General features: G+C 53.4%; 7 protein-coding genes across 7 annotated transcripts; 2 read left to right on the top strand and 5 right to left on the bottom strand.

The window, feature by feature from the left end:
- Positions 1–263: 263 nt before the first annotated feature.
- On the top strand, positions 264–870 carry UBC13 (Ubiquitin-conjugating enzyme 13; the record flags this gene model as incomplete). The annotated part of the gene is made up of 4 exons (XM_051446174.1): positions 264–316; positions 374–466; positions 506–645; positions 695–870. 4 exons carry the CDS (start codon positions 264–266, stop codon positions 868–870), a joined length of 462 nt encoding a protein of 153 aa, XP_051302941.1.
- A 7,398-nt stretch (positions 871–8,268) lies between these two features.
- On the bottom strand, positions 8,269–8,559 carry J4E86_005640 (uncharacterized protein; the record flags this gene model as incomplete). The annotated part of the gene is made up of 2 exons (XM_051446173.1): positions 8,269–8,379; positions 8,440–8,559. The coding sequence occupies 2 exons, from the start codon at positions 8,557–8,559 to the stop codon at positions 8,269–8,271; spliced, it is 231 nt and encodes a 76-aa protein (XP_051302940.1).
- Positions 8,560–9,516: 957 nt separating this feature from the next.
- Positions 9,517–11,231, bottom strand: J4E86_005639 (uncharacterized protein; the record flags this gene model as incomplete). Its single annotated transcript, XM_051446172.1, has 3 exons — positions 9,517–10,965; positions 11,019–11,157; positions 11,218–11,231. The coding sequence occupies 3 exons, from the start codon at positions 11,229–11,231 to the stop codon at positions 9,517–9,519; spliced, it is 1,602 nt and encodes a 533-aa protein (XP_051302939.1).
- A 491-nt stretch (positions 11,232–11,722) lies between these two features.
- Positions 11,723–13,412, bottom strand: J4E86_005638 (uncharacterized protein; the record flags this gene model as incomplete). The annotated part of the gene is made up of 2 exons (XM_051446171.1): positions 11,723–12,445; positions 12,507–13,412. 2 exons carry the CDS (start codon positions 13,410–13,412, stop codon positions 11,723–11,725), a joined length of 1,629 nt encoding a protein of 542 aa, XP_051302938.1.
- An 814-nt stretch (positions 13,413–14,226) lies between these two features.
- On the bottom strand, positions 14,227–16,046 carry J4E86_005637 (uncharacterized protein; the record flags this gene model as incomplete). Its single annotated transcript, XM_051446170.1, has 4 exons — positions 14,227–14,620; positions 14,685–15,250; positions 15,503–15,875; positions 15,934–16,046. The coding sequence occupies 4 exons, from the start codon at positions 16,044–16,046 to the stop codon at positions 14,227–14,229; spliced, it is 1,446 nt and encodes a 481-aa protein (XP_051302937.1).
- Positions 16,047–16,909: 863 nt separating this feature from the next.
- Positions 16,910–20,356, bottom strand: J4E86_005636 (uncharacterized protein; the record flags this gene model as incomplete). Its single annotated transcript, XM_051446169.1, has 3 exons — positions 16,910–16,951; positions 17,007–19,637; positions 19,688–20,356. 3 exons carry the CDS (start codon positions 20,354–20,356, stop codon positions 16,910–16,912), a joined length of 3,342 nt encoding a protein of 1,113 aa, XP_051302936.1.
- A 3,073-nt stretch (positions 20,357–23,429) lies between these two features.
- Positions 23,430–24,679, top strand: J4E86_005635 (uncharacterized protein; the record flags this gene model as incomplete). The annotated part of the gene is made up of 2 exons (XM_051446168.1): positions 23,430–23,722; positions 23,782–24,679. The coding sequence occupies 2 exons, from the start codon at positions 23,430–23,432 to the stop codon at positions 24,677–24,679; spliced, it is 1,191 nt and encodes a 396-aa protein (XP_051302935.1).
- Positions 24,680–26,928: the final 2,249 nt, after the last annotated feature.

Genomic DNA, 26,928 nt, shown 5'->3' with positions numbered 1-26,928 from the left:
TGGAGATGCCGGCTGTTGGGCTAGGCCTCGTTCGGCAACGTCGGTGGCATGCCCGACCGATTACGCAAGGTCAAACATCCAGCCCGGGAGGTTTAGCGCAGTGGCTCTTACTGCGAAGGCGCGGCATCTTCTTCTCTTACCTGGAGGAATAAACTTACCTCCTCCAACTAGGCTTCAACGACTGTCGCACTCCGTACTCGTGAAGCATATCTTTCGCGATCACCCCTCCTCTGCCGCTGACGAGTCCTGCCCCGCCTTCAATCATGTCGCTGCCCAAGCGAATCATCAAGGAAACCGAGCGCCTGGTCAACGAGCCGTGAGCATGTCCGCTATAAGAATCTCCGTAGATTTACTAATGCAGTTACCTGTACAGTGTGCAAGGCATCAGCGCGACACCTCACGACGACAATCTCCGGTACTTTGATGTCACGATCGACGGCCCCAGCCAATCTCCTTATGAGGGTATGTTTGCACATGCAGTAATCTTCGAGTCGTGGCTTACAAGTCTCCTAGGAGGCGTATTCAAGCTCGAACTGTTCCTCCCTGATGACTACCCCATGACGCCGCCCAAGGTTCGCTTCCTTACCAAGATCTACCACCCCAACATCGACCGTCTAGGGCGCATCTGCCTCGACGTCCTCAAGAGTAGGTGGAACCCGACCTTGCAAAGGGACGACCTGGCTAACGTGTTTAGGCAACTGGTCGCCCGCGCTCCAGATCCGCACCATCCTCCTCTCGATCCAGGCTCTCTTGGGCGCGCCCAACCCTGACGACCCTCTCGCGAACGACGTTGCGCAGGCATGGAAGGAGAACCAGGCACAAGCCATCCAGACAGCCCAGGAATGGACCCAGCAGTATGCGAAGCCATGAGCGTCGAAATAGCCAAGACCACGTATACTATGCGGTTAGCACAGGCAAGATCATGGTGTTGCCTTCGGAGGACACAATCTGAGATAGCAGAGGAGGGTTCTCCTGTGGCTGTTCCCCGGCGATTGTGGATCGAGTTAGCCTAGTCTTCATAATGGACTGGCTTTCCGATACTGCCCATTTCCTTTGTACGATACTGGCCATTGATTGCCTTGCAAGCCTGGCGTTGGATGGACGATTGGAGGCACATAACCCTATTGGCAGAGCAGAATTTCAGGTAGCTCTGTTTGCCGAACCTGACCAGGACGAATAACATGGAAATGAATAACGATTCCAATGCCCAAATCTGATTCGCTTCCATCGTTAACTGAATGTGTGTGATACCGATCATGTCTCTCTTATCAAGCTAATACAGCACGCGTCTGCTGCGGACGTTGTAGTGTGTCTCATATTGAAAGTAGCTCCTACCTTTCCAGTTTTGCATAACATGAACGCCGCATGTTCGCACATGTGGTTCTGCGTGTCTTGGGGCTGTCGTACACGCTTGCGTGGGGAGGCTTCCAAGCTCGAAGTGGATGGCGGGGGTGCTCGCCAATGCTACTCCCTCCTTGTGGCGGCCCAGCTTGAGGCGCCGAACCCTCTGCCACCACACCCAAAGATACTCGGAAATCATTTGTCCTGCTGTCGACGATACCCACCTCCTTAGCAGTTTCGCCTTAGGCATACGCAGCTTTTCGACTGCGCAGTCTGCGTCTTGCTGCCACGACCCTTTCTCAGGCAGATAGGATCTCATCGACTGATAGACCCCGTTCATTTTCGGCTCCTTCTCCATACTCCTGCGTGACGGAGAGTAGACCAAGGCGATGACGTCCAGCGTCGCGAAAGCATTTGGGAGTGTCTTGGCTGCCATGAAGTGGCCGTCCTAGTCGCGGCAGACCGCACAAATTCATCCCCACCCTACTTACCGCCACCATCCCCCGTCAACGAAACGTACAACGACCGCATAATTCGCAAGCCTCTCCGAAAGAGCCGCCCCTCTCGTGATAGATACTTCCGGTCGTATATGGTGCAGCACCTACCGCAGTCGCTGCCAGGGAGCTCCGCGATGCTCTCCGAAGGGGCACGGAGGAGCTTCTAATGCAGAACGACTCACACCACAGACGATGCGATGGGCTTCAAAAACACCAAGCCGACGGTCCGAGCAGCTGTACAGGATGCGCCGGCGTATCCAGGTATCTGCAGCACTCGTGCGCCTCTGATACTCTCGCGGATCAGCCTCCAGCATCGAGAGCTCAGGCGGAGCTCCGCGACAGTCAACCGCAGCCTCAGATCGCGACCGCTTTGCACCCCTCTGCCATGCCGACACTTATATGGATACGCGCTTACGGCTGGAAGTTACTGCAAGCTCACACAGCATGCATCCTTCACTCGGGAGAAGCAGAGCCCGCACTACTTCGCCGGGCACCTCCGAAGCCACGGACAAGATCGCGACGTACATACCACGCCACGCCTAAAGAATCTTCGATAGGCTCCGGGGCTTGATACTGCGTTGCGACCGCCGATAAACTGACCGGCAGCAACCTCACAACTGAATTGCGGCGCCGACTGCCCCTCTTTTACGCTGGTCGCTGTATGAACCGCAACGCCTCTGGTCACACCGACGTTTGTGAAGACATTCGATTCTACGAAACGATACCGACGCTTCGCCCATCCGCAAGAGCTCCACCCCGCGGCCACTCTACGCCGCTCGATCCCATTCCGTCACGATGCCTGAACACCATGTCGTACTGATCGAACAAAGGTGGAGGCTGGCGTTCTGCCTCTCTCACAAAACTGGATCCCGCGCCGGCGAGTTCGCCGACGGAAAGTTGAGAGAAACGCCAACAAGAGCAGTGCGCTATGCACCAGCGGCAAAATGGGAAACGCGAGGATGTTGCGAGGAACGACGCATACTCTGGCTCCAGAGTGGTCAAAGAGCAGATAATGCTCCCTCCGAGTTTCGCCATCGCTCAAGCTGGTGTCACGACTGCTACCTTCTTTAGGCTGACGACAATAAGCGACGAGAATCGGCGGTTGCTGCAGCGCAATACGACGACGATCGGAGGCTCGAACGGAGCGATTGCCGGCGACTAGCATATGCCATGTAGCCGATGTCGAAAATTGACAACACGGCTGAACAAAGAAACCTGGAGGCGAGTTCTGGCATGTTGCGCGCCTGAAGGGTCACAACTTTCGCGGACCCTATCGGAGAGCGCATGCGTTCGATAAGTCAAGCGGAAGGACGCGTCAAGGCCCTCATGCTTGTGGCATTCGTGCATTCCGACAGCGACAGGAAGTTCGGCAGCTGGACATACTGCTGGCGTGTATCGACCCGGCCTATACCTTCACAACTTGGCAAACTTTCGGCTCCTTTGTATATGGATATACACCGCCATCTTCCTCTTGTGGCAAGGCTACGGTGGCGGTCGCTGTACCATGGTCAGCGCTGACCGCGTGGCAAACATCGACAACTCATTTCGCCGACGTCTCCTACGGACGACCTTGTCATCATTGGAAGGCGTCATCAAGCTTGCTGTCGACAAAAAGACCAACTGAAGACCTGGATATGCATCTCCGCATCGTTGTCAAGGAAAGAATGAAGAATCAATGCTTCGCAGCACTCCTAGACAGGACTGAGTGTTGGAGCTGATAGACCACATGGTAGCGAGTCTCAGAGATGGTTGCCGTGTTTCGATTAATCAGGTCGGTTCAGGTTGAACTCCAACTTGGTCGCGCGAATCCTATTTCAATCCCGTCCTGACCGGCGTTCGTTGTGGCCAGGAGAGTCTGCGATGCCGGAATACCGTTGCAACACAGACCAAGACCACAACGCCATGAATTCAACTCCGATGCGACATGGGACCACAAACGTTTTATGACCAATTCTTTGGCACAAAAAGAAGTATGGACCGGAGTCGTTGTCGGCCGCAACCTAGACTTTCAGTTGGGGATTGAATACCCTCATTCGACAGCGAGCATGGTCAAGAAGCGGAGCGCTCGTGTGCACACCGTTTCGACTTGACTACTTCATTGTAGAGCCTCGACAATGGCGTCTACTGTCTGGGAAGTCCGTTACCGAGCGTCAGAATGTCATCATTACCCTTAAGTCGCCGGTTGCGAGAATGGACTAGCTGAGACCTCACTTCAACTCTTTGCGCCAGACGGCTTGACAAAGACATGTCGGCAGTGATGTGCTGTGGCCCTCGTCTCACGCTTTGCCGTAGCAGATTTGGGGCGCACTGTGGCCCGACACCCACAGCATGGACCAGAGCAGCTCGAGACACTGCCATGGTGAACGTGAGGGTTCTACACATGCGGTTCATGAACCTGTCTTGACGCTCACGCATGTTCAGCAGATGTATCAAAAGACATGTATGTCTTCTTCAATCTGTTGATCCGTTGCTGCGATGCAGTTGGTATACCATCAGACAACTAAGACGGCTCGGACCAAGCGTCGAGGGAAGACACTCAGTACTCGAGCCAGTCATCATGCCAGACTTCGCGGATTCGAAAGGCCGAGGTAAGGTAATAGTACCTCGTGTAGGTTACCAGTACTTTGCCCTTGTCGCCAGGACATCTCATCCTTTTTATTGAAGAGTTCCAGTTCGCTTGCGTTTGCGTCGAGCGCCGTTGTTCAGGTAAGAGAAGGTTGCTCCGCGAAGTGGGTAAGAGGCGCAACAGGAAGTTCCCTACCCATGGTTAGCGGTCAGGGGACTCGATGCCTCCGCTCATACATTTTACCACTCACTTGTACCGTTGCCCTTCTGGTCTTCAAATCCTTGTTCCTCGACGCCTGGAGATGTCCTTCGATCGTTTCTTTTCCTGGCCCAAAAATGATGCCAGCATATCAGTCTCCCAGCTCCAGCGTTCGCAGCGACTTTATACCTCCGGTCATACGATGATGCTTTCTTGATGGTTGTATGTTTCCTCGGTCCTTGGCGTCTCGGTCTTGCCCTCCCCCAGCGTGTGAGCGATGCAGACTCCTACTGTGTCGCTGCGATAGCCCCATAGCCATCTGCTACAACGGCCATTGGCGCGTCGCCGCAGATGCCTTGAAGGTGGTTTACGAGATCGGTCGTACGGTGTCCTGCTTCGTGGCTTCTCAATTCGTTCGAGTTGTGGTAGCGTACGGCTGGAGCGCGCATTGTGCGGAAGGAGCGCCCGACTTTTCTCAAGTCTTCGAGGAAGGGCCAGGGGTCAGGCCGTGCATGTCGAGCATCTGCTGTCACAACACTGTCAGTCTTCGTAAGCCTACGTCTTCATCAAAGTCCTCCACCCTGGGAATACGAGTTGAGTGCAGGCCATTCCGAAGGCGCTCCGAGGTCCAAAGGTAACAGTCTCTCCTGCCTTACCTGGAGTGGGTGTGAATGTCCCTTGTCCTCTTCAGTCTCTGCCCTTGTCTGCCCCCAATCACCGCTAGAACGGCGTTGTACGCCCCTTGCTCCATTTGGAGACTCCCGCGGAGTGCAATGTGGCGAATGCGGCCTTCCGGCAGCCTTGAGAAAAGAGCTCTTCGCACGGATGGTCATGTGCATTTGCTCTGTCTTTTGGCAATACTGTCCCACACCCCTGGTTGGAGCATGTGTATTGCAGTCGTCGTGTCCGAGAGGTGCGAACGAGGCCGCCAGGTGACGAGAGATACTTATGATCGCGGGGATCTCGTTCGAGGGGTCACCGCCGCCGTCGCGAGCAGGGAGCATTGCAGGCTATCCAATAGTTCCCTGAAGGCTTGCAAGAGTCAGCGAAGGCTGGCGAGCTGAGCGCTTGACCATTGTGTGTCGTACCGAGTGGTGTTGAAAACTTGCCGTTGCGCCAGATGTCTACGATGGGCGCAGGCTGTATGAGCGATACCTCTGCTGCGACGAAGGTGTTGAGTACCATTTCCGCTTGCCTGCTCTACATCATGCAGGTTGCTCGAGGTGGTTGCCGGCTTGGTGGGTGTCTTGCTGGATGCTGCCCGGCGCTGCCGCCGCCCCGGAGGTCCGCAAGAGAGGCAGATTGAACATCTGCAGTGCTGCTTCTATTTGCAGGAGCTGGATGCTAGATCTCCCCCGAGCAATAGTATATCGCTCGAGTGCGCAAAGGTGGCGTGGTGGTGGTGTTGCTGCCGTTGAGGAGAGGCAGTATCAAGCCAAACTTGCGCCAAGGCTCACCACCGAGCCATATGAGATGCAACACCACAACAAGCTGCACTGAGGGCCATTGGGATAAAACTCTCGTGGAATCGAGGTCCAATTCAGCTCAACGTTGGCGCAGGGTGATCTAGTCAAGGAGATGGGAGGGAGTCAAGCTTGTGGTCGCGGAGAAGAGTCTCAAGCGGCAGAGCAGCCACCCCAACAAAGCCGAACATCAGATGAAGCAGTACAATGCAGACCTGGTGCTCCCCGTCGCCTAGAGGTCCCCTGCAACCCTGTCGTCGCCCCGCCTTAGCGAATCGCCCACGTCGCCGCCCCAGAATCCAAAATGCCATTGGACCCACCCAGTCTGAGGTCCTTGGGGTATATATATCAATTAAACCCTCTATCTTCCATCAAATCACACCGGGCGACCGTTCTCGGTATACAAAACGAACTGGCTCAGCGGTCTAGGATCTGGTTAAGGTACGTCCTGTGTTTCCTTGAGGTTCGGCAAACGACAACAACGACCCTGGTTCGAATCTGGCCGCCACCTATCAGGCGGGATACAAATATGATAGGCTAAGGTGCGTCGTGCTTGCGTGATCGTGACTTTGAGGTTCGGCAACGGTTCAAAGGAGTAAGGGGTATACAGGCAGCTTCACAGTTAGCTCTCTGTATACTCAAGAACCTTTTTGCTTTTTGTTTTGCTCTTAGGTTCCGGCAACAGCAACGTGCAGTAAGTCAGTCCCCTAGGGAATTGGCTAGGCATTGGACAAGGCAGTAAGTGGATGCTGTTTCTTTTTGTCTTTTTGTATGCTACATTGCAGTTATTCTCACATAGACATGTGTGGTGGGTTAAGAGCTTACGCTGGTCGCAGGTACATTTGTTGCTAGGTCGTCTCTTTTTGCCTTTTTAGCCAGCTCCGTTACGACGCCCTCGCTTTAGTGCACTGCTACACCCACCCCACAGCTATCTCTAGCAGCCACGAGAGCCTGCTCGACCTTAGGACGCACATCTCCCTGCCCATACTTCGCTCTTCAGCATGGCGAGCTTTCCAGGCTCCTGCAAAAGAGTCTGCGCTGTTGTAGTTGGCTTTACAGCCCAGCTTGCGGTATGACGCACTCCTGACAACGAGTCTGCTATTCCCACCATCATGCAACATGCTGGCACAGCTTCTGCAGTCTCGCGAGAAGCAAAGAAGATATTCTTGCGATGCACTGCGCGTAGGGATGCGACAGCATACTGCGTTGACTGCAAAAGCCGCTCATTGAGTTCATGGGGCACTCCCGCGGCGCGCAAGAGCTCCTGTTATCCCGATCGCCATTATCAACATCCGACAAAGCCTCCACTAGAGGGCGGAGAAGAGCGACATAGTATTCGCAAGCTTTGGTGCAAGAGGCAAGCTTTTCAGGCCTAAGACGAGCTTTGACATAGCTCGACAACACCTCTGTACATCTAGTGTTGCAGTCTACGGATATAATATCAAGTCCGGGGGTTGAATGCGCGGCGTAAAACAAATGCACCTCCCTCTAGAATAGCGGCTTGTTCGATGACAGGACACATGCGAGCACCATAGGTGAGCTGCCGTCTCCGAAGGCAAGTCATATCTGGGTAAGTAGTTGTAGAAAAGCGCAGCAACGTACTTAGTATTCTTAGACAATCCCAAAGATCACATGCAATACCACAAAGTCATGCTGAACCAAGCTTCAAGACAAACTAATTACGTGAAGAAAGAAGGGGTATATTGCATAGCGCGTCCAATGAACCAAAATACTACTACTCAACAAATACCAAGTCATGAATAACCCCTTGCTACATCCACCGCGCATCATACGACTCCAGCGCTTGAAGCGCATGCGCGAAAAACCCTATATCCCTCGTCTCCTCGCCATCCCCACGCGACGTCAGCTCCTCTCTCCCGCGGCCAATGATCACTCCCGCAGTCGGACCGATTCACACACCCATCATGCACATGCAAGCCCCATGCGCGCCGGGACGCGCAAACCAAGTCCACTACATTGCGAAGCGCCATGTGCGGACTGAAAGCGATGATGCGTTTGCCGTCATCGAGGTCGGAAAGAGGGAGTTGATGAGGTACCGTGGTGATTAAGGTTTTCGGTGAAGACATTCTGGCGTTCTGGCGGTCTGATAGCGTGGTGGTAGTGCTGGTGGCGTCTTCTCCGTCATCACATGTCGAATTGTCTTCTAATCAGGACAACAGTACAGTAGGAGAGGGGGGGCGGTTCAAGCCCGACGGCTTTTGCGACAGTACTTTTCTGTGAAGTCGGTTTCGAGGATGGCGTGTTCTGGGCTGGAGGGATTGGGTGGTGAGAGATGGGCACACGTTTCTGGCATCTGTACGTTGTTAGTCTTCGCCATTCTGCGTCCCTCATCCGTGAACTTGAGGAGACCTACCGAGCAAGCTGAATCCGAGCGCGGTCGAGGTTGCATGTGTGCTTGTGCTTCGAGGGCGCGCATTTCGTATGTATATGTTATGCGGAGGAGGTCGTGGATTGTGAGGTGTGTGGTCGACATATTGAGGTTCGTTTGTTAATGGGATGGTGTCGCTCTTCTTCTCTTTCTTGCAAGCTGTGATTTCGACGTCGATGTTGATACTCGAAGTTGGAGTCGGTCCGGCGCTGTGTTTATATAATCCCCGTTCGTCCTGTTACGCCTCTTTTCGCTGCTTGCTCACAAACACGTATGCTGTGATTGGTCCGCAGAGATATGCTTAGGTACACAAAGTTCTAGATGTTGCTCGGACGAAGACCTGTACGCCTCCAAAGTTGACAAAGACCGTGGCAAGACTGTGGTTTTAATGGTTGTGAGATGAGGCGATTGAATGAGAAAGGAAGGAAGCGACAACGTCTAGGGAAGCTTTATATCAAGAACCGCCCCCTCACACCAACACCTCATGCACATGTTGTGCACACATCAGCTGGTGGCGCTAATGGTCAAACTGGACTAGTTTCACCTGGACCAGCGAACGAGATCCTCGGAGCCGACATGATGCAGCGGGCGGGGGTCTGTGCGCGCTCGCTCTCGTTGGTGGGCATGAATAGCCGGGACATACGCTCATGTGTCCGACAGCGAAATCGCGGGTCGCGCTCTTCTGAAAGACCGATGTTGGCTGTTATGCTGTTGCCTGGGAGTGTGAGACGAAGATGAGGCGGGTTGGAGATGCGGCTTTGATGGTTTCACCCGGGATGGCGCTGTTAACGCCGAGAGACCCGTGGACATGTCCGAGATCACCGAGTAAGCCCTAAAGAAGAGCCAAGGCAGCAATTTTAGAGACGGTACAAGAGTTCTGGATTTGAGGTGACGGAGCATTTGCGTACACCAGAAGGACATGTTAAGGTGCTTCGAAGATGGACACGCTACCTTTGTGGATGCAGCCAGCTCCTCTTCCTTTCTCTTTCACCCCATCTACTGTTACCACTACTACTGCATCTACGCCTAAGCCTACGTCTAAGCCTACGTCTACGTTTACGTCTACGCCTTCTTCCCCAACGCGATCAAACGTCCCTGACCATCAATCACAAACACCTTCCCATCGCCAAACACAGGTCGTCCAAACTTCACCGCACCCTCCACGTTCGGTAGCGGCAGCTCAACCAACGTCCCATTAACCGGCACCGCCTTAAACGCTCTCAGTCCAGCCTGCACATCCGTGGCCCACACAATACCTGTGCCAGGCTGGCCTTCGTTGCTGGTAACTGTTGGGAGACCAGCACCACCCCAATGTCCGTTCGTTTCGGAGGACTTGCCAGCGAAGCTGAAGAGCGAGGACGATGCGTCCGGAGTAAATGCGTACGCGGATAGAGCGGTGTTGCCAGGGTTGACGTAGACATAACCGCCTTCTAGCGGATAAGATCCAATAGCACCAAAGACCTCGCCTTCTAAAGGAATGGTCTGCAGGATTCCATCCGTACCGCTTGTACCTTGCAGATACCCACCCAAGCTGTCAACTTCCGTCACGTACATCTTCGGGTTCGTAGAAGTCGCTATACCGATCCGCTTTCCACCCTTAGTCTTGAAAACATTGCTATCGAGGACAGCAAACCCCCCACTTCCAATATCCTGTCCAGAATCTGTTTGCCAGTCCGACGGGCGGAAGAAATCAACAAGTTGAATCCCAGCACCACCCGCCTCATCAAGAGTAATACGCGCCACCGTTTCCGAAAGAACACCCAAAGACTCGTGGCCCTTCCTTGGTGTAACATCAAGCGTTGTAGCCGTCGACCCCCCGCCATTATCAATAGTGAAGAACACATCTTTGCCATCCGACGAGAGACCAGCGCCAGCCTGCCAGATCCCACCCGCGCCACCCCCATGCCACGCCGTCCAGTCGTCATTGTACAGACTCGCGTTTCCTGCCTGCGTAGTCCAAGTATACATATTCTGCGTCGCGAGATTAACAGCGACAACGCTTCCGGTGTAGTTAAAAGCGTCGCACAGCCCGCCGAGCCCCGCATACAGCACGTCGCCCAGCAACAGCAGCGCAGGCCGCTGCAAGACCAGACCGCCCAGAAACGTCTTGCGAATATCGTTATCGGAGGGCTGGCCATCGATGATCATGGGGTATTTGTAGAGATCTTGCAACGTGTCTAGGTATACGCCGTAGAGATAGTAAACGGAATTCAGAGGCGGGTAGGCGCCACCTGGTTGTCTGTAGTCCTCGATGTAGCTCTTGACATAGAAGAATGCGATTTCGTTGCCGTCTTCGCGGTAGATGACGGGCGTGCCCATTATGCCTAGTGTTTTGCTGACGTGCGTCGTGCAGTAGGCTTGATCCATTGGCCATGGTGGAGCGACTTGACGTTCGTTCAGTAGCTGGCCGGTCTCTGCATCGAAGGTTCTGATGTGATTCTCGGTGGACGCGGTGAAGACGATTTGGCGGCCGGTGGAGGATAGAGTGTGGACGAGGGGGCGCGCCCAGTGCTGTGGTGATGTTAATGGTGGTGAAGAGGTGAGGTGCAGTGATGGCAATTTACTTTCTCGTCCGGGTTGAAGGTTGCGTTCCAGAGCTGTGCAAAATTTGGGAGGTCTGAGGGATCGATGTTGTGATCGCCGCCGAGATAGGAGGACTGGTAGATGTCCGAGTCTTGGGGCGAGTCGGACGGTGAGCCTGTTCTTTGCGCCGTCGCAAACGTTACAGTACTAGCTAGAGAAACGCAGAGCGCAACTGCATACGTTAGTGAGCGCATCTTGCTGTCGATGAAGAGGGCAACAAAATGTCGCACGCATAATGCGCACGCTGCAAGACTTATGAACAGGATGTGTAAAGATCGCTTGGCCTCGCGGAAAACAGATTGCATGCAGAGCCATGACGATAGTATCCGGGGGATTTGATCGCTTTCAATCTAATAGTCGTGGCTCGTGGTCGGTACTTGGATCACGTAGATGCCGGGTATTCTCCGCAACCGGGTTGGCTATATCGTGTATATTAGTTTGTGGGGCAGAACGTCGAGCATCACCCGGAAACTCCATGTAGATCAACATCTTGATGCGCCCGAAAGCTTTGTTGGAGGAAAATTGTATGTTCATTCTGATGCTAATTGATACGATAACTGTAGATGATGACGTCAGCGCAGCCCTGAGTAGAGTTGACTAGCATGCCTTACCTTTTGCGCCGCTTTTACTATGCCACAAGGGTTCCTCGAAACCTCCGCGTCATAGAAGGCTGGGCTTCCTTTCTCTATTGTTCCCGTTGCTGGCTGGGCTCTCTAGACTGTTCCACGCTAGGAACCTGGTCTTCCACCCTCTGCAACAGCGGTACGCGTTCCGCCTCGACGGCATCTCCTCCTTCAGCATCAGGGTAGTACATCTTCTTCCACTCGCCCTTGCCGACTTTACCAACCCTCCATGTTCCCTGCTCGCCCGCCTCTTTGAAGAAGTCCATGTTCTCATCGAAAGTCCTGCCACCAGTTTCTGGGAGGTAGAAGTACGTCCACAGCCCAGCGAAAGCATTGGTTGCAGCGAAGACGACGAAAATCCAGTAGTCGAGGTTGTTGAACAGGACAGGTGTGAGGAAGGTAATGGCGAAGTTGGCAAGGCCCCAGATGATGACGGAAATAGCGGTGCCTTGAGCGCGAGCGGTGGTCGGGAAGACCTCAGTGGGGAACAACCACACGGTTGATAGCCAACCGATTCCGAAGGCGCCGGTGGCCACGAACAAGATAACGGTTCCAATAATTCCGGGGACGATAATGGGAATGTTCATAGGCTCAGAGTTTGCTGCTAAGCCACCGAAGACACCAAGAAGTGCGAACGAGGTGGCGAGGATGACAGAACTGTGGATCATGATCTTGCGTCGGCCCATAGCATCGATCAAGAGCCAAGCGAGCGTCATGAGAAAGAAGTAGGACACGTAGTTGCCAAGGGTGAGGTATTCAGAGTTGCGGACTGAGAAGCCTAGGAGCTGTTTTCACATGTCAGTATTGAGTCAAAACCACACCACTCTGATCATGGACACAACTTACCTCAAAGATCTGCGGCCCGTACACACTGACTGCACCGTAACCCGTGAGCGCCTGGTTGACCTGGCACATTACTGTGACCATAGTGGGATGGAACTGCTCGTGGCCGGGGGTGAGCATATCCATGTACCCAACCTTGATATCCTTCTCCTTCTCGTGCTGTTCGAGTAGCTCATCAAGCTTCTCCTTGCCCTCATCTCCATAGATGTCGTCTAATGCCTTCTTCGCATCCTCCTGGCGGTCATGGAAGATGAACCAACGCGGTGATTCCGGAAGGCGTTCAACAAACGCCATCAGCAAAACGGGGTAAACCTGCATGACGATGATGGGGACGCGCCACGCCCACTGATTTTGCTTGCCAAGGAGGATGGTGACGAGCAAATTGATACCAAATGCCATTACGAGACCGAAGATGTTGGACTGGAATTCCTGGGCCAGCGCTTTGCCACGAGAGTCGTCGGCGCTCAACTCGGAAGAGTAGGTAGGAATGACTGCGTCGATTCCTCCAACACCCAGTCCCATGACTACGCGTCCAGCAAGCATAACGCCCAATGCGATCTCCGTGCTCTTTCCCAACATGCCCATTCCAGCCACGAACATGATCAGATTTCCCAAACTAGCTGTTGCCAGACTGGCAAAGATGCTCTTCTTCCTTCCCAACTTATCAGCGAGCATGGAGAAGAGCACAGCGCCGACAGCGCAGCCGAGGTAGTAAACCGCTACGATCACACCAACGACTGGTGACTCCTCCTCGAGGCCCATGGTGGATAGGTAGTCATAATTCGTGTTGATGAGGGACATCATTCCCTGGTCATACCCGTAGAGGGCAATGGCCGTGGCCGAGAAAATGACGACATTGGTTTGTTTGTCGGTGACGGCCTGTTTCGCATGTTCGACAATGAACGACATCGTGGCTGTTGCCTGGATACGAAGACGAAGCTCCGCGGAAGGTCAATCTGCGAAAGTAAAGACTCGTAGAAGGTGCACAGCAGGAAGAAGAAGCTGAGGAGGGAAGGAAAGTCTAGATCTTCAATATCCTACAAGCCACAATTCGCGGTCGACGTTTGGCGCTACTGTGCATGTTTCTTGGTCAGCTGGAAGAGGGTTGTTTTTTAACGTATGACGAGTGTATGCAGGGACGCGATGTCGATCTGAGACTAGGTGCTGGGTGAGCCCCGCCAGTTTTCCAAGGGGTCTTTTGCTCGCGACGGGCTCCTGTCGGCTCTTTGCTCTTAATCTTCATTTCTTGATTAGACTTGATAGACGCGTCTTCGCGTGCCTTTCCTGTAGATTCCACAAAAACATGTAGCGCACCATGCAGCTTGCAGCCAAACCGTTATTGTGCAGCTGCTAAGCTTCAGATCCGCGGCATAAGATCCTTAGCGCCACCAACCATTAGCGACGTCGCATTCGATCGATCGCATCCTTCTGCCTCACGACATCATCCTCAACTATTCGTCCACCGGGTCTCGAAAAGATCAGTCACCGCTTGTTCAGATATCCCATGCAACACAAGAGAAGGAACAAGGCATTGGAAGTGTCTCTTTCATTGTTATTTTCAGAAACGACGTCATGAAGAGTGGTTAGAGCCCTACTAGCGACTGCCATCTGCGCCTTGCATGCTTTTGGAGGAGTCGGCGTACCCACCAGGCGTATCCGTAAGGCCGCGCGCACCCATCGCTCTCATTCTCACATCCTTCTACTCTGTTATCTCAGACTCCGCTCAAGCCTTTGCTGAAGCCTCAACCTCGAGAGTCGATGTGGAGGTCTGGGTGACCTCCCAAGCTTCCCAAGCTTCGAATAAAGCTTGTTTTGGGACGCAGTGTGCAACACGACCGTCCGAAACGCACTTCCAATCCTTACCGCAGTCGGCAGACCACTGCCAGTAGGATCCAGACTGCTCGCAAGTGACAGTCCATTCCGTCTGAGTCGCGTTCCTATAGGCGCAGTTGAACGCTCCAGGTGAGCAAGACATAGATGGAGCCAGCTCTGATGGGACTTGGAGAAGCTCGTCGCGGGCTCCAATGGTAGGCTTCGCATTCTGCCTGCAGTGGGCAGATTTCCTGTCAGCTGCTAGATCACAGGTCTGTCCCTGACCACAGTCGGATGACCACAGCCTGCAGAGGTAGAGGTACTAAGTCAGTATATGCCTCAAATAGACTTCGTAGATCCGGAACTTACCAGATTCCAGACGGAGAACAAGTGATTACCCAGCTCGTTCCTGTGCCAGAGTTGAAGGTGCAACCAAATGTTCCAGGCTCACAGGACTGAGATGGAGCGACATCCGATGGAACTTCCGATGGTTCATCACGAGCTGCAATTGCCGTATTCCACTCCGGTCCTGGGTTCCAGCAATGCGCGGCACCATTGGATAGCGCGAGGCACTTCAAATCTCCACAGTTGGCAGATTGCACCCACTTGCCCCGGTAGTCGCAGGTCATGATCCAGGCGTCATCCGTTGATTCGTCGTTGTCGCAGGAATAGGTCCCAGACATGCAAGGAGCCTCACGCTTGGCGGCTGCCAGATCCGTGTTCCACTCCGGTCCCGGGTTCCAGCAATGGGCGGCTCCATCGGATCGCTCGAGGCACTTCAGAGTACCGCAGTTCGACGAGTACTGCCACGCACCCTTGTAGTCGCAGGTCATGATCCAGGCACCAGTTGTGGCGGAGTCCAGGCAGGTATAGGTTCCAGGCGCACAGGGAGGATCACGCTTTGCCAAAGTGTCCGACTCGACGACGGTGGGGGCCTGAAAACTTTTGTTAGCAATGTGCTATTGCGGGAGAAGGATGTAGTGGTCAGGAGTGGAAAGAACTCATGTCGCAGTTTGCAGTATGCATGCAACTAAATCTTAACAAGTACACACTTGCTAAGACGATGTATACTTCGACCTGGAAAGATCTGCGACACAAATCGTAGCCATCGGAGGTGAGATGCGAGCGATTCCGAGTCTGGAGTACAGATCTCTTCAAGCTCAATGAGAACACAGGAGATTGCTTACATGGGAAGAGACAGATGGGTCCTTGGACCGTGGAGATGCCTCAGCGATCTCGGCGTCGTCGACGTCTCGGTCGAACATGCTGGGCTTCTTGCAGCAGTTGCAGTTGTCGCGACACTTCCAGCCCTTCTTACAGTAGTGGTCAGTTTGGCAGAAGCCATACTGACAGACCAAGACACCGGTGCGATCCTTGGCGCACTCGTAGGTCTTCTTGTCCTCGATATGAACATCGAAATCGACGTCACGCTTCTCGGATGCACCGGTGCACCAAGCACCTTTGCTGTTGTCGGCGCACGCGAAGGAGCACGTCTCGACGAAAGAGCAGGTGCCCGAGCGGAGGCAAGAGAGGACATATTTGTCGCTGTCGCACTTGTATCTGTTGACAGTCAGTATACTACCCTCTAAGAATATCAGCGAAAGGCGAGGCGACTTACGTGTGAACATCATCGTTCTCATACTTGGAAGCCACAGCAGCGGCGGTAGTCTCGACCGGCGAGGCAGCGACGAGCGCCACCAGCCCAGCGAGGGCGACAGTGATGAGCTTCATGGAAGCGTACTTGCAGGTACTGTCGTCGTGGTTGGGTGTGATATAGAGAGTGTGGAGGGGTTGATAGTGGAGAAGGGTGGTGCGGGAAGGTGATGGAAAGAGGAAGAGAAACGCGGGCTTATATCAACGCAGTGAGGCGAGAGAGCAGCTGCAGGCGTTTGCTATCCTGCTAGGCAAAAGCTGTTGAGAGGCGATACTCACCTTGGGCTTTTCAGGGTCCGACTTGCGGAGCGCGAGTGTTCGTTGGGTGCCCAGGTGGGGCAGTGGACTGGTGAGATTGGTGAGATAGTGAAGGAGGAAGGAGCGAAGTGCACGCAATCTGTGCTCTGCACCCACCGATCGAACCACCACACTGATGAATGAGTGAAGAAGCTAAATGAAAACATGACCGGTCGGTATGTAGGAGTTGAAGCATTGGGTATTCTAAACAGCAAAGACAATGCACGCGACGACATCCCAAGCAGCTCTGCAGTATACGTCTACACCATTGAACGCAGAAGCACAATTAAGATCGCATCACTTATCCATCGAGTAACTAAATTACTACGGCAGTATGATGTATCAACTCTAGGTACCTTCTCACATTGCTGGACCCTACCGGGTAGCGTTGGTGCTCACATGTCAAAATAGGCAAAGGCAGCTCATATAGAGTAGCAAGACTCACGCAAATCAGGAAAAATACTGTAGCTTGAAGAAAAGGAAATGCTTTTGATTCATCATAAGGATGCAGCTAGACGTTCAAAATCTATCGGTGACGCAAATGCAGTCAATCATCCAGGCCTCTATTAAACGCCGAGCAATGCAAATCTGCATAGTCTAAGATATCATAATGCGATCATAATCCGAAACAGTTGCAACAACATTTACTCGGCCTCGTCATCAGTGTTGGGTGGCTGAGGAGTACCCTAGTGAAATTGTTAGTAATCTGCATCGATGTGGGTGGAATGGGAAAAAACATACCTTGGGGCTGTTCAACCAGTCAATGTACCTCAATCTACGCCTGACCTCACGGTCCTTGAGCTCCTTCTTGGTCATCTTCTTCTTCTTCCTCGACCTGAACTTCATATCGTCCTTGTTGCCCTCGGCGTCACTCATGACGGGAGTACCGGTGGTGGACGGCGCAGCGGAGCTCACATTGCTGCTAACATTGCTGGATCCAGGGCGCGAGTCCTCGAAACGGTCCATGTTGACGGCAAGGTGGCCCTTGTGTGTGACGCGACCGTCGGCGACGTGCCACTGCTCGGGGCAGAGAGCACCGACGAATTCTTCGTTATGCGAGATCATGATCACACCACCCTTGTAGTCGCGGATAGCAACAGCGAGACCACCGAGAGAGTCGCGGTCCAAGAAGTTGGTGGGTTCGTCCAAGACGAGAAGATGGGGGTTGTTCCACATGGCACCGGCAAGCACGACCTTGACCTTCTGTCCTCCGGAAAGGCCAGAGATCTCGTTGTGGTTCGCAATCTCAGGATCCATACCGAGATCCTCGAAATGCTTGGAGATGACCTTGGGCTCCAAGACACGGTAACCGAGACCCTCACGCGACGACTCGTGATCGTCGAACTCCTGGACAAGCTTGGAGAAGCCCTTCTCGAGAAGCGTCTCACGCGAGATCTGGGTGTTGTATTTGGGCAGCATGTGCAACCACTTGACCTCGTACTGGAAGGTCTTCTTGTACTTCGCACGACCAATGAGTGCCTCGATCCTACGGGGGCCTGAGCCGTCGCCTAGATCGATGGGAGTTTCCATCTGCTTTTTGTCTTCCTCGCTGAGCACACGTGTCTGCTTCATGAGCACCTCACGATCGTCACCGTTGGCGTAACGCCATTGGAGATACTGGTTGGGAGTCTTCTCCATGTGCATCTCGACGTGCTCAAGAGCGTGCTGCTTGATGTAACCGATACGCAAGTTGGGGTGCTTCTCGACGGTACCTTCTTGAGGGACGGTCTCGCCAGTAAGCATCTTGATGAGCGTAGATTTACCAGCACCGTTGGCACCGATAATGGCGACTCGGGATGACAGTGACAAGTTGCAAGAAGCATCGGTGAGCGATGGCTTGGAAGCGCCAGGGTAGGTGTAGGAGCAGTTTGTCATGCGCAGAATGGAGCGAGTGTTCGACTTGACACCAGTGAGGATACCAGGAGGAGGGAACTTGAATTTGACCTGAGTATCCGAGAGCGTGTAGTAGCTCTTCGCTTCCGGCTTCTGTCGAACGAAATCAGCCAGGTTGCCCTTGTAGCAGACCAGCTTCTTTTGCTCGTAGTGGTAAATGTCGGTGCAGACTTCGTCGAGGAAACCAGAGTCGTGAGAAACGATCAAGCTAGTGATCTCAGTGTGGGACTTGAGGTACTTTCCGAGCCAAGCGACATTGGCAACATCCAGATGGTTAGTGGGCTCGTCAAGGAGGAGCACGTCGGCGCGCATAAGCATAGCACGGGCCAAAGCGAGCTTCATCTTCCATCCTCCGGACAGAGAGCCGACCTTGGCGGACTGCCTGCCTTCGGGGCCAGCGGTGAAGCCGACCTCTTCGAGAACCTCGGAGATACGCTCTCGGCTCTCGTCCGCGAAGCGCGGGTCGCGGACGATGTACTCAAGAATAGAGAGATCAGCGTCTTCTCCTTGGTTGTGCTCGACGAAGCAAGTCTTGACTTCGTCTTGAGAAGGGAAACCTTCCAGCTTGCCGCTCGCGATACTGCGCATGAGGGTTGACTTTCCAGCACCGTTGCGACCGCAAAGACCGTAGCGGTGGCCCTTGAGCAGGCGAAGGTTGGTGTGTGAGAGGAGCAACATACCACCGTATCCTAGGGAGAAGACAGCGTTGACAATCTCCGTCTCTCCGTCATCCTCCTTGACAGGCTGACCGAACTTGCGGTGGTCCTCGTCCACGTAGAACTGGTGCACGGCCTCTGCGACCTTATCGGCGTCTCCAGCGTTGAGCAAAGGCTCCAGGTAAGGGCCAACGAGCTTTGGCAGGCGCTGAAGCTCGCGCTGATCAACAACCTCAGCAATCATCTCGGAGATGTACCTCTTGGTGATAGCCAAGACCTCCGCGTCTCCGGGGAAGTCAAGGAGGTTGGCAGAAGCGGTGATCTGCTTCTCGATGACCTTCTGAACATCTGATGGTTGTGTCCTCGCGATGGCGCCGCTGTCGATGTTGTGGTCTGGGTCGGCCATGGCCTTCTCGATAACGTCCAGCGCGCGCTGGCCGATCTCGCGGACTTCAGGCAGGGAAGCGCGGTCCTTGACAGACTGCACACCTGGGCGAAGCTTGGGCAAAAAGGCGCGGGCCTCGATAGGGTCGTGAACGAGCTTGGTCAAGTTCTCGACTACGACGACAGTCTGGCGGGTGACCTCCTGAGATGTGGAAGGCATGTTCAGAGAGCGCTCGAGCAGAGGTGTGACCATAGCAAGGACGGGTGATGTGACAATAGCGACGAAGGTGGTCTGGGAGAGAGCGTGGATGGCCTTCTGCAGACTTGTTGTGGAGGGGTCTTCGATGGCCTTGACGAGGAGGGGTATCCGGGGCGCGATATCGTCGTTCTGGAGGAGGGTAGTGAGGCTGTTCATCGTCTTGACAGACTGCTTTGCGACCTGCTCGTGGTTAGTACGGTGGCTGTAGAATAGCGGATGAGGGACCTTACTTCAATCTTGAGATCGTGCATGCCGGCCTCGACGATAGGGATGAGACCCTCGAGCTTCTTGCCCATAGACTCGCGGAGAACATCCTTCTCCTTCTCGACCTCGAGGCTCTCCATGCCCATCTTGGCCTTGTCGGCCATGCGGCCGATGAGTTCGTAGGCGAAAGCAGCACCCTGCCACTTTCCGGACTTCTTGCCCAGGTACTTGGTCAGCACAGGCAAGAGGCCGAAGACCTTGGCCTCAGCGCTGAGATTCTCGAACAGCGAGTCGAGAGCGTACTTGGCCGACTCCTTGACGGAGCCAGTCTTGTCTGCCAGCAGGTCAAGGACCATGGGTACCAGCCCTTCGTTCTGGACGAGGAAGATGGCCTCTGTCAGGCGTTGTGTGCGCGGGAGGCGCTCGAAGAAGGCACCGAGGGCGTTCATGGCGCCCTCTCTCCGCACGGCATCCTTCTTGTTGGCCGCCGATTTCTTGATCTCCTCGAGTATGCCATAGCCAGTGAGGCCGCGGAAGCCTACTGAGTTCTGGAGGAGGGTCGTGAGGGCGTAGGCGGCGTCGACCGAGGCGTGCGACGTCTTTGCGGTGACGATGCTGCTGATGAAGGCGTTGACATCCTCTTGCGAAGGCGCAGGGGCTGCGCTGGCCTTGTCGACGACAATAGCTGGAGCCATAGGCGGCGACTCAGAGTGCGGCATCTGCGAAAGAAGCCGGTAGGGGTGAGTGGTGCTGCGCTGTGAATCTGCGACGAGCGATTTCTTTTTGGTGGAGGGGCTTATCGATACGGTCTGGAATTATTCGCGGCGGCTGAAGCGTAAGCGGTGCCCAACAGCGCGAGAGGGTGAAAACCCCGGGTATCAAGCGTGGATGTAGAGACGCCCCAACGGAAGAGTGGAGAGTCTATACAATACAGGAAAACTGAAAAAGCGAGGGCAGATAGACGGAAGGGAGCGTGGAGGGGCGGCTTGTATATACGCGCGCTGGCTGCACTAAAATTGTTCAGATTCTGATTATTCCACCCACGGGTCTGCATGGTTTTCGCCCGCCCTAGTCCCCTTCGGCTCCCTGCATTCCTGATGTTCGCCGGATATACCTTCCTGCGCCCACACCGTATCTCTGCTTACCAGAGCACATGCCTAATTGGCTCACGCTGAAACATGGCAAAGGAAACTTGTCGACGCGACTCTGATGCGACAAACTCAAAAGGCCGAGATGCTTCGAAACCTGGATTCCAGTATCGCACGCGTCTCGCCCAGTTACAACTGGACCCTGACGCCCGAGCATCATATGCGTGTCCGTACTTCCAGGCTGCTCGCTCCTCGTCGCATCCGTTACTTGTACCACAATCTCGTCTTTGAATACCCCAGAACAATGTATGCAGAACTACTGCCGGAACAGCGTAAGGCACGCAAACACTAACGGCGTTAGCGCGCGAAAGTCTCAACAAAAGGATTGAGCGACTTACTAACAAAGTACCTGTAGCCGATGCTAGCAACGATAACTGCCGCAGGTACACAAGACCCTATCCACGAAACGAGGCATTGTATATGCTATCTCGACATCAAAGACCGCGTGTTGGTAAGCAGAGGCTCAGCGCTGCACATGGCTGTGAGCTGGAATAAATTCATATGTGGTCAGCTGAACATACATATGCGGCAGGCGAATGTCGCAGCTTATGTGCCAGTCCATAGGTGTCTTGCACTCCAAACATCACAACGATTTAGACGTGCTAGGACAGAATATGGCCAGAGTACTAGTCTACTTCAAAGGTTCTGCTTTTTCTCACTGCAGATGGCGATGCTGCCCCAGCTACTGTCATTTACGCATTGGATACCTTGTTAAGGCCATATTGGGGTACACCGTGGTTGCATATCAGAGGACATAGATTCCGCTCGTAGCATCCGCAACGGCCAGAGGAAGCACGACATTGACATTTGTTGTTACAACATATTGCTTTGGGGTCTAGAAAATTATCAGGAATGATGCATCACATATAAAGCAATTAAGTATCGGTAAATCACAAGTATCCAAGGGCCACTTCGTGACTACGTATATTGAGGTCTGCGCTTGGAGTATACGATGCTTCCATGCTTCAAAGAAGGGAAAAGGCTTATACAATGTTCCTTGGGAGTGCTGAATGCTCAGATCATGTATTTCATGTTATAGCGGGCGCGTTACGAGTTTGATACAACGACCACGGTACTGCGGTGAAGCATCCAACAGCACTCCAGCGAACCGCCTCAAAGCTATCACAATCATCTCGCAGACCAAGGTACAAATTTCATAACCCGACCAAACCAAGCCAAGAGTCTAGTAAAAGTCAAAGGCGCATCCTCTTCTTCGTTGATACTAGGCGCCACACGGGTGGCGACACACGCCCAAGCCGAGGTGAAAATCGAGACCGTCCAAGCTACAACCGATTGCACAAATACTAACAGGTAGTATGTGTCTGGAGTAGTCTATTCAATCACTTCGACAGTGAGCGAGTGCCTGGATGAGGTTTGCGACCATATGACAATGCAGACCCGAAAGTGCCCTGGCACCCATCCGAGGGAAGAACTGGACAGCCACCTCCACGAAGTGAATCTAGAAAGAAAAGCTAACAAGATAATATTGCCCCAACATCTGGTAAAACTCGTGTCTTTGTCGTAATGGAGACCGGCGCACCTGTTCAGTTTTTCCCTGGTATGAGGTGCTGCCCAGGTGGAGGGTAAAAGACGCGTCACGTGTGGACAACGCGACAGGAAAGGACGCTAGTGGCCCACTTCCGCGCGATCGCGCCATCGTCCCTGCGCGCCTACTCTGCAACACAGCAGCCACCTCAAGAGTGGTTGCACCTCCCAACTTACCTTAACGCGCTTTCGCTCAAGATCGAGGAGCTTGCCCAGGCCGGCTACGATGAGCCTCACTCTAGGAGTCACGCCTCGCGACGGTCCACAGAAGACTCGCATTGATGCATGCGCGTGTCTTACGCGTTGCGCTCGCTCATTGTCTTCGCGGAAGATGTCCTCATCTCATTCGCAGCTTCTACTCGATGTGGGAGGTTACATACGGCATCGCGATCGGCTGCGCGGAAGCCACACCTCTGATGAATGATACGTTCAAGGATCGGAAGGTACCCGAAAGACACTCCCGATGGCTACCAAAGCAGTTCCGGTGGCCTTTGCAACATTCACCGCATGCGCTTCGGTGGCTGGGGCCTTTCCATCATGAGTCGAGGCGGCTTTAATGAATCTCAGGGATCCCGTGTCAACCTATCATCAGTTGTGACAGGTACAGGGCTACTGGATGTGTCATTTAGAGCAACGCTATCACTATCGGCACTCACAATCGCAGGAGTGGCAGAACGGCGGGCTTACCGACTGCGCTGCGGTATGCTCTTGCCCAGCCCATGGATCCAGGTCTGTTCTTCCCTCACGTCACCGTCAGCGGCAGTGGCATATGTGCATGAGGCATCTGCTCACCAGCTTGGGTCATGTTTACTTCCATCCCCAGCTGGCTCTTACACTCTGCATCCCCATCAACACATTGTCAACATCGTCCCACACTTCCACTATTGTCAGCAGATCGCCCGTTACGGTTTCCAACTACCCACTCTGATCGTTCTCGACGTCTTATTCGATCACGAATTCTCTATTACTACGATAATTAATAGCAATGGAGAACACATGGGGCGTGTGCCCTGCGTCCGTTGGGACAAACCTCTCAGCCATGCCAGCAGCTACGATGTGGGCGGGTATGTACCCCATGGCCTGGCAGGAGTTCCAGTGTTCAACCGACAAAACACCTCCACTCCAAGCTCACGACCGTCTCGCCGATGTGCTTGAGGAAATCGGAATTGGATCCACAAACGGTTCCCATACAGTTCTAGACATCAAAGCCTTCAGAGATTCCCTTAGAGACCGCCCGATCTACAGTCGTTTCATGCTTCGCAACGCCGCAGATCAACTGATTCGAGCTCGCCGCGGTCAGGACTTTACACTGTTGGATTGCTATGGCAAGCCTTTCTTCTTCCCAGGAGAAAATCTTTCTTCTCTCGAGTATGTTCTACTTATGATCATGCAAGAAAACACTCATTCTAGCGCTAACACGCCGACAGTGAAGCTCCTGTCTTATTCTACTCCGGGATCCATGAACTCGCCGAAATCTTCCAAGCTGATGACGTCCGCCCTGCGCTCCCACTCTTTCTAGGGTCTGGAGAACGTCAAGAAGTACGCCCCGATCACGTCGACACTAGGCATCTGAAAGCTGGTGACCCTTTACCAGAAAGTCATTATCTCTACAGCAATCTTCCCCGAGCGTTCGTATTGGGCATGTACGAGTGGTACTGGCGCTCCAGCGGCGTGCCCGAGATCTTGCACCGTAGCCTTCGAAAGCTCGTACACACGGCCCGAATCTCCAACATCGTCTGTATAGGTCTGGGGACTCTGGATGCTCCAGATATTGCGCAAGCTCGCTCGTTAGTGCAGCATATGATTGCTTCTTATATCGCTTACGATCTCGACCATTTATATGAAGCAGAAGGCATACCGCTCGAAAAGCCCATCAAAATTGTTGCGCAAGACCCTGCTTACACCTCCCTCGACCGCATAACGCTCCATTCGCTACCAAAACCGATTGAGGTAGTGAGCGATCCTCAAGGCTTCCTGGCCATCAACGAAGGCTCCCTTGTGTTTTCGAGCTGGCCTTCAGTTCCAGTCAAACAACTCATAGCCGATCTTGCGACCGAGCTACCGGATGGCAAAGGCCCTGCTGCCCTATTCCTGAACAACGACCGTAAGGACAAAGAATTTGGCGACGTGGATGTGGCCAGGTACGATCTTCGTCATTATGGCCCGGTGCGTCACATCAACGCGGAAACAAAGGCGTACGTGGAGATGCTTGAGTCCTATACACGGGTCTTCGATGGTGAACAACAGTTTGGTATTGATTTCGCGGGTAAATTACCAGGTTTTGAGTGGTTCCCGTATATGGACATTTGGGGTCGTGGAGAGTAGTCTGATGATGCAAACACTCCTTCACGTAAGGTGGCTACGCACAGCAGGCGGGTATGAGCGGTTGTAATAACCTTGATCAAGGTTCGCACATTGGCTTCCAGTCAATGCATATCGTTGTACTTCTGTGGTCAGTCTCCACATATGTGCATGATGACGTGCACTCCACACCTGCCTTCTCTTTTGATCCCAGCGAGACGGCTCGCCAGTACTAGGTACGCATATAATTGGGGGTTGACATTGACATCTTTAAATTTCTTTGCTGGACGAGCGTGCTACTTCTTCGTATTTGGAGTGGTCGAGTTGTAGTGTCTCGATACGTTACTATGCATATCCATCAATTGTCTGCAAACAGCCAGGTACCGAAAAAAGCCTACGGGTCTTATTTTTTTCCATGTATCTATCTCAGTAATGTACTACCCCGTTACAGTGATAGACCCTACCAGCGCCATTCCCGCTAGGCACAGCATGTCAAATGGGTCATTCGCTCTATTATCTGTCCCCTGCTTAGCCATGGACTCTACTCTCTGCGAAGAGTATGAACCCAAAAGCTGCGTTGAGTAACAGCGAAGACGTGATTATCTTACCTCTTCCGCTGTCGTTGGTGTGCCCATGATTGCCGTTCTCATCCCACGTTATGGATATCGCTAGTCGAGGCGTCTCAATTTGGGGTGTAAGATGCCAGCACGCACATAACGTACCAAATCATACACTCACAAGCTATCACTTGCTGACATGGCGTACATAGCACAGGTGACGTTGTTGGAAATGTCGTGTGCAATCGTAGGTGGCCAGAGAAAGTTGGGTATGAATGTAGTAATGTATCCATGAAACTGGGAAGCTCGACAGATTGTGGCGATAGCGCTGTCTTGGTGGCTTCATTTGGTACCGCGAGGGATGCGAATATCATGCTTCGTCATCTGAAATGGCATTCCTTGATTTAATGGTCGTTTTATGATCAAGGTAGAGGTTGTACTATCGAGCTCTGCTTAGTCTCCTTGGAGGTGCCCAAAAATGCACTCTTAGCAGAATGTATCGAGAGACATACGATGGGCTGTGTTCTTGACCTAGGCCACTTCACATTGGCGTATCGACTGCGGAGTATTTCCTGTAAGCAACACCGCATACAGTCCAATTCGCCATCCGTATACGGCACAATACACCGCACTGGCATCGACACAGCCATACACCAGTCCTTCATCCGAGCCACACACTGCCTTCCCAGCCGTCACAACCACGTCACCACCCTCCATCACGACCAACCCTCTGCAAACGCCAGCCCCATCTTTGTACCCACGCGATCAGCTCAGATCATAGATCCGCGCTAAGCCCGCATCGCATCATCTTGCGACTGTCAAGAATCCTTCGCTTACCCCTGACAACCCATACCGACAACACACCGTCGCTTTCACTAACAAAATGCAGCAAGACTCATTGGCCGGTGGCAGAAATGAACGCACGGAAAATCGACGATGCGGAGACGAATAGCGAGCAGACTAGATAGAGAAGGCAGTCCTCGCTTGCGGCTTTAGTGTATGGCAAGCTTGCATTCGCGTGTGCATAAAGGCGCGCGTGAGCGACTGAGCGAGATGAGTATATGGTACGGTGTACACTTAAGCGATTCGCCAGACAGACGAAAAGATTGAGGTGAAGCGAATGTACAGCGTACATATAAGGCGCGGCATTATTCCACGGAGACCCTTCCATCCGGCGTCACTGTACTGTAGAGCTTGGTGCACAGAATGGCACACGTCATCCGAGCGTGGAGAGAGCAGCAGTGCAGAAGGGGCGGATCAACGGCGCATATGCGGAGAGAAAAGAAGAACCGCTGCCGGAACCAAGTTAGTAGTTAGTAGACTGGGGGCCTGCCATTATAACCCAAGCCTTTTGGCGAATTGGTGGGATATACGAGGTAAGAGATGCAGATGATAAGATTACCCTGGTATAGAGCGAGGGTGCGTGATGTGATGGGGGAAGGGAAGGGAGGGATGGGATTGCGGCGGCTCCGAGCTCGTGTAAGCTGGGGTGGCTGGCTGGGCTGCAGGATGTGTGCGGGAGTGCAATGAGTTATGCGTGCGTGCTCTTACTTCTACCAGGGTCTGGTTTTCCCACGAATGACGTAGAAGGATTGCAGTGGCAGGTATATTGCTTGCCTTGCATTTCTGGTACAGTAACCAAGACCCCTTCCTCTTGTTCCGACCAAGTTGTTGTTCCAGTATGATGTCGGTCACGTATCGGAAAGTGGGGGCTTC

The sequence above is a fragment of the Alternaria arbusti genome, assembly GCF_024043155.1.
Source record: "Alternaria arbusti strain BMP 1465 chromosome Unknown scaffold_6, whole genome shotgun sequence".
Taxonomy (NCBI): domain Eukaryota; kingdom Fungi; phylum Ascomycota; class Dothideomycetes; order Pleosporales; family Pleosporaceae; genus Alternaria; species Alternaria arbusti.
The sequence above is the reverse complement of the archived record's forward strand: the minus strand, read 5'-3'. Positions and strand labels throughout refer to the sequence as shown.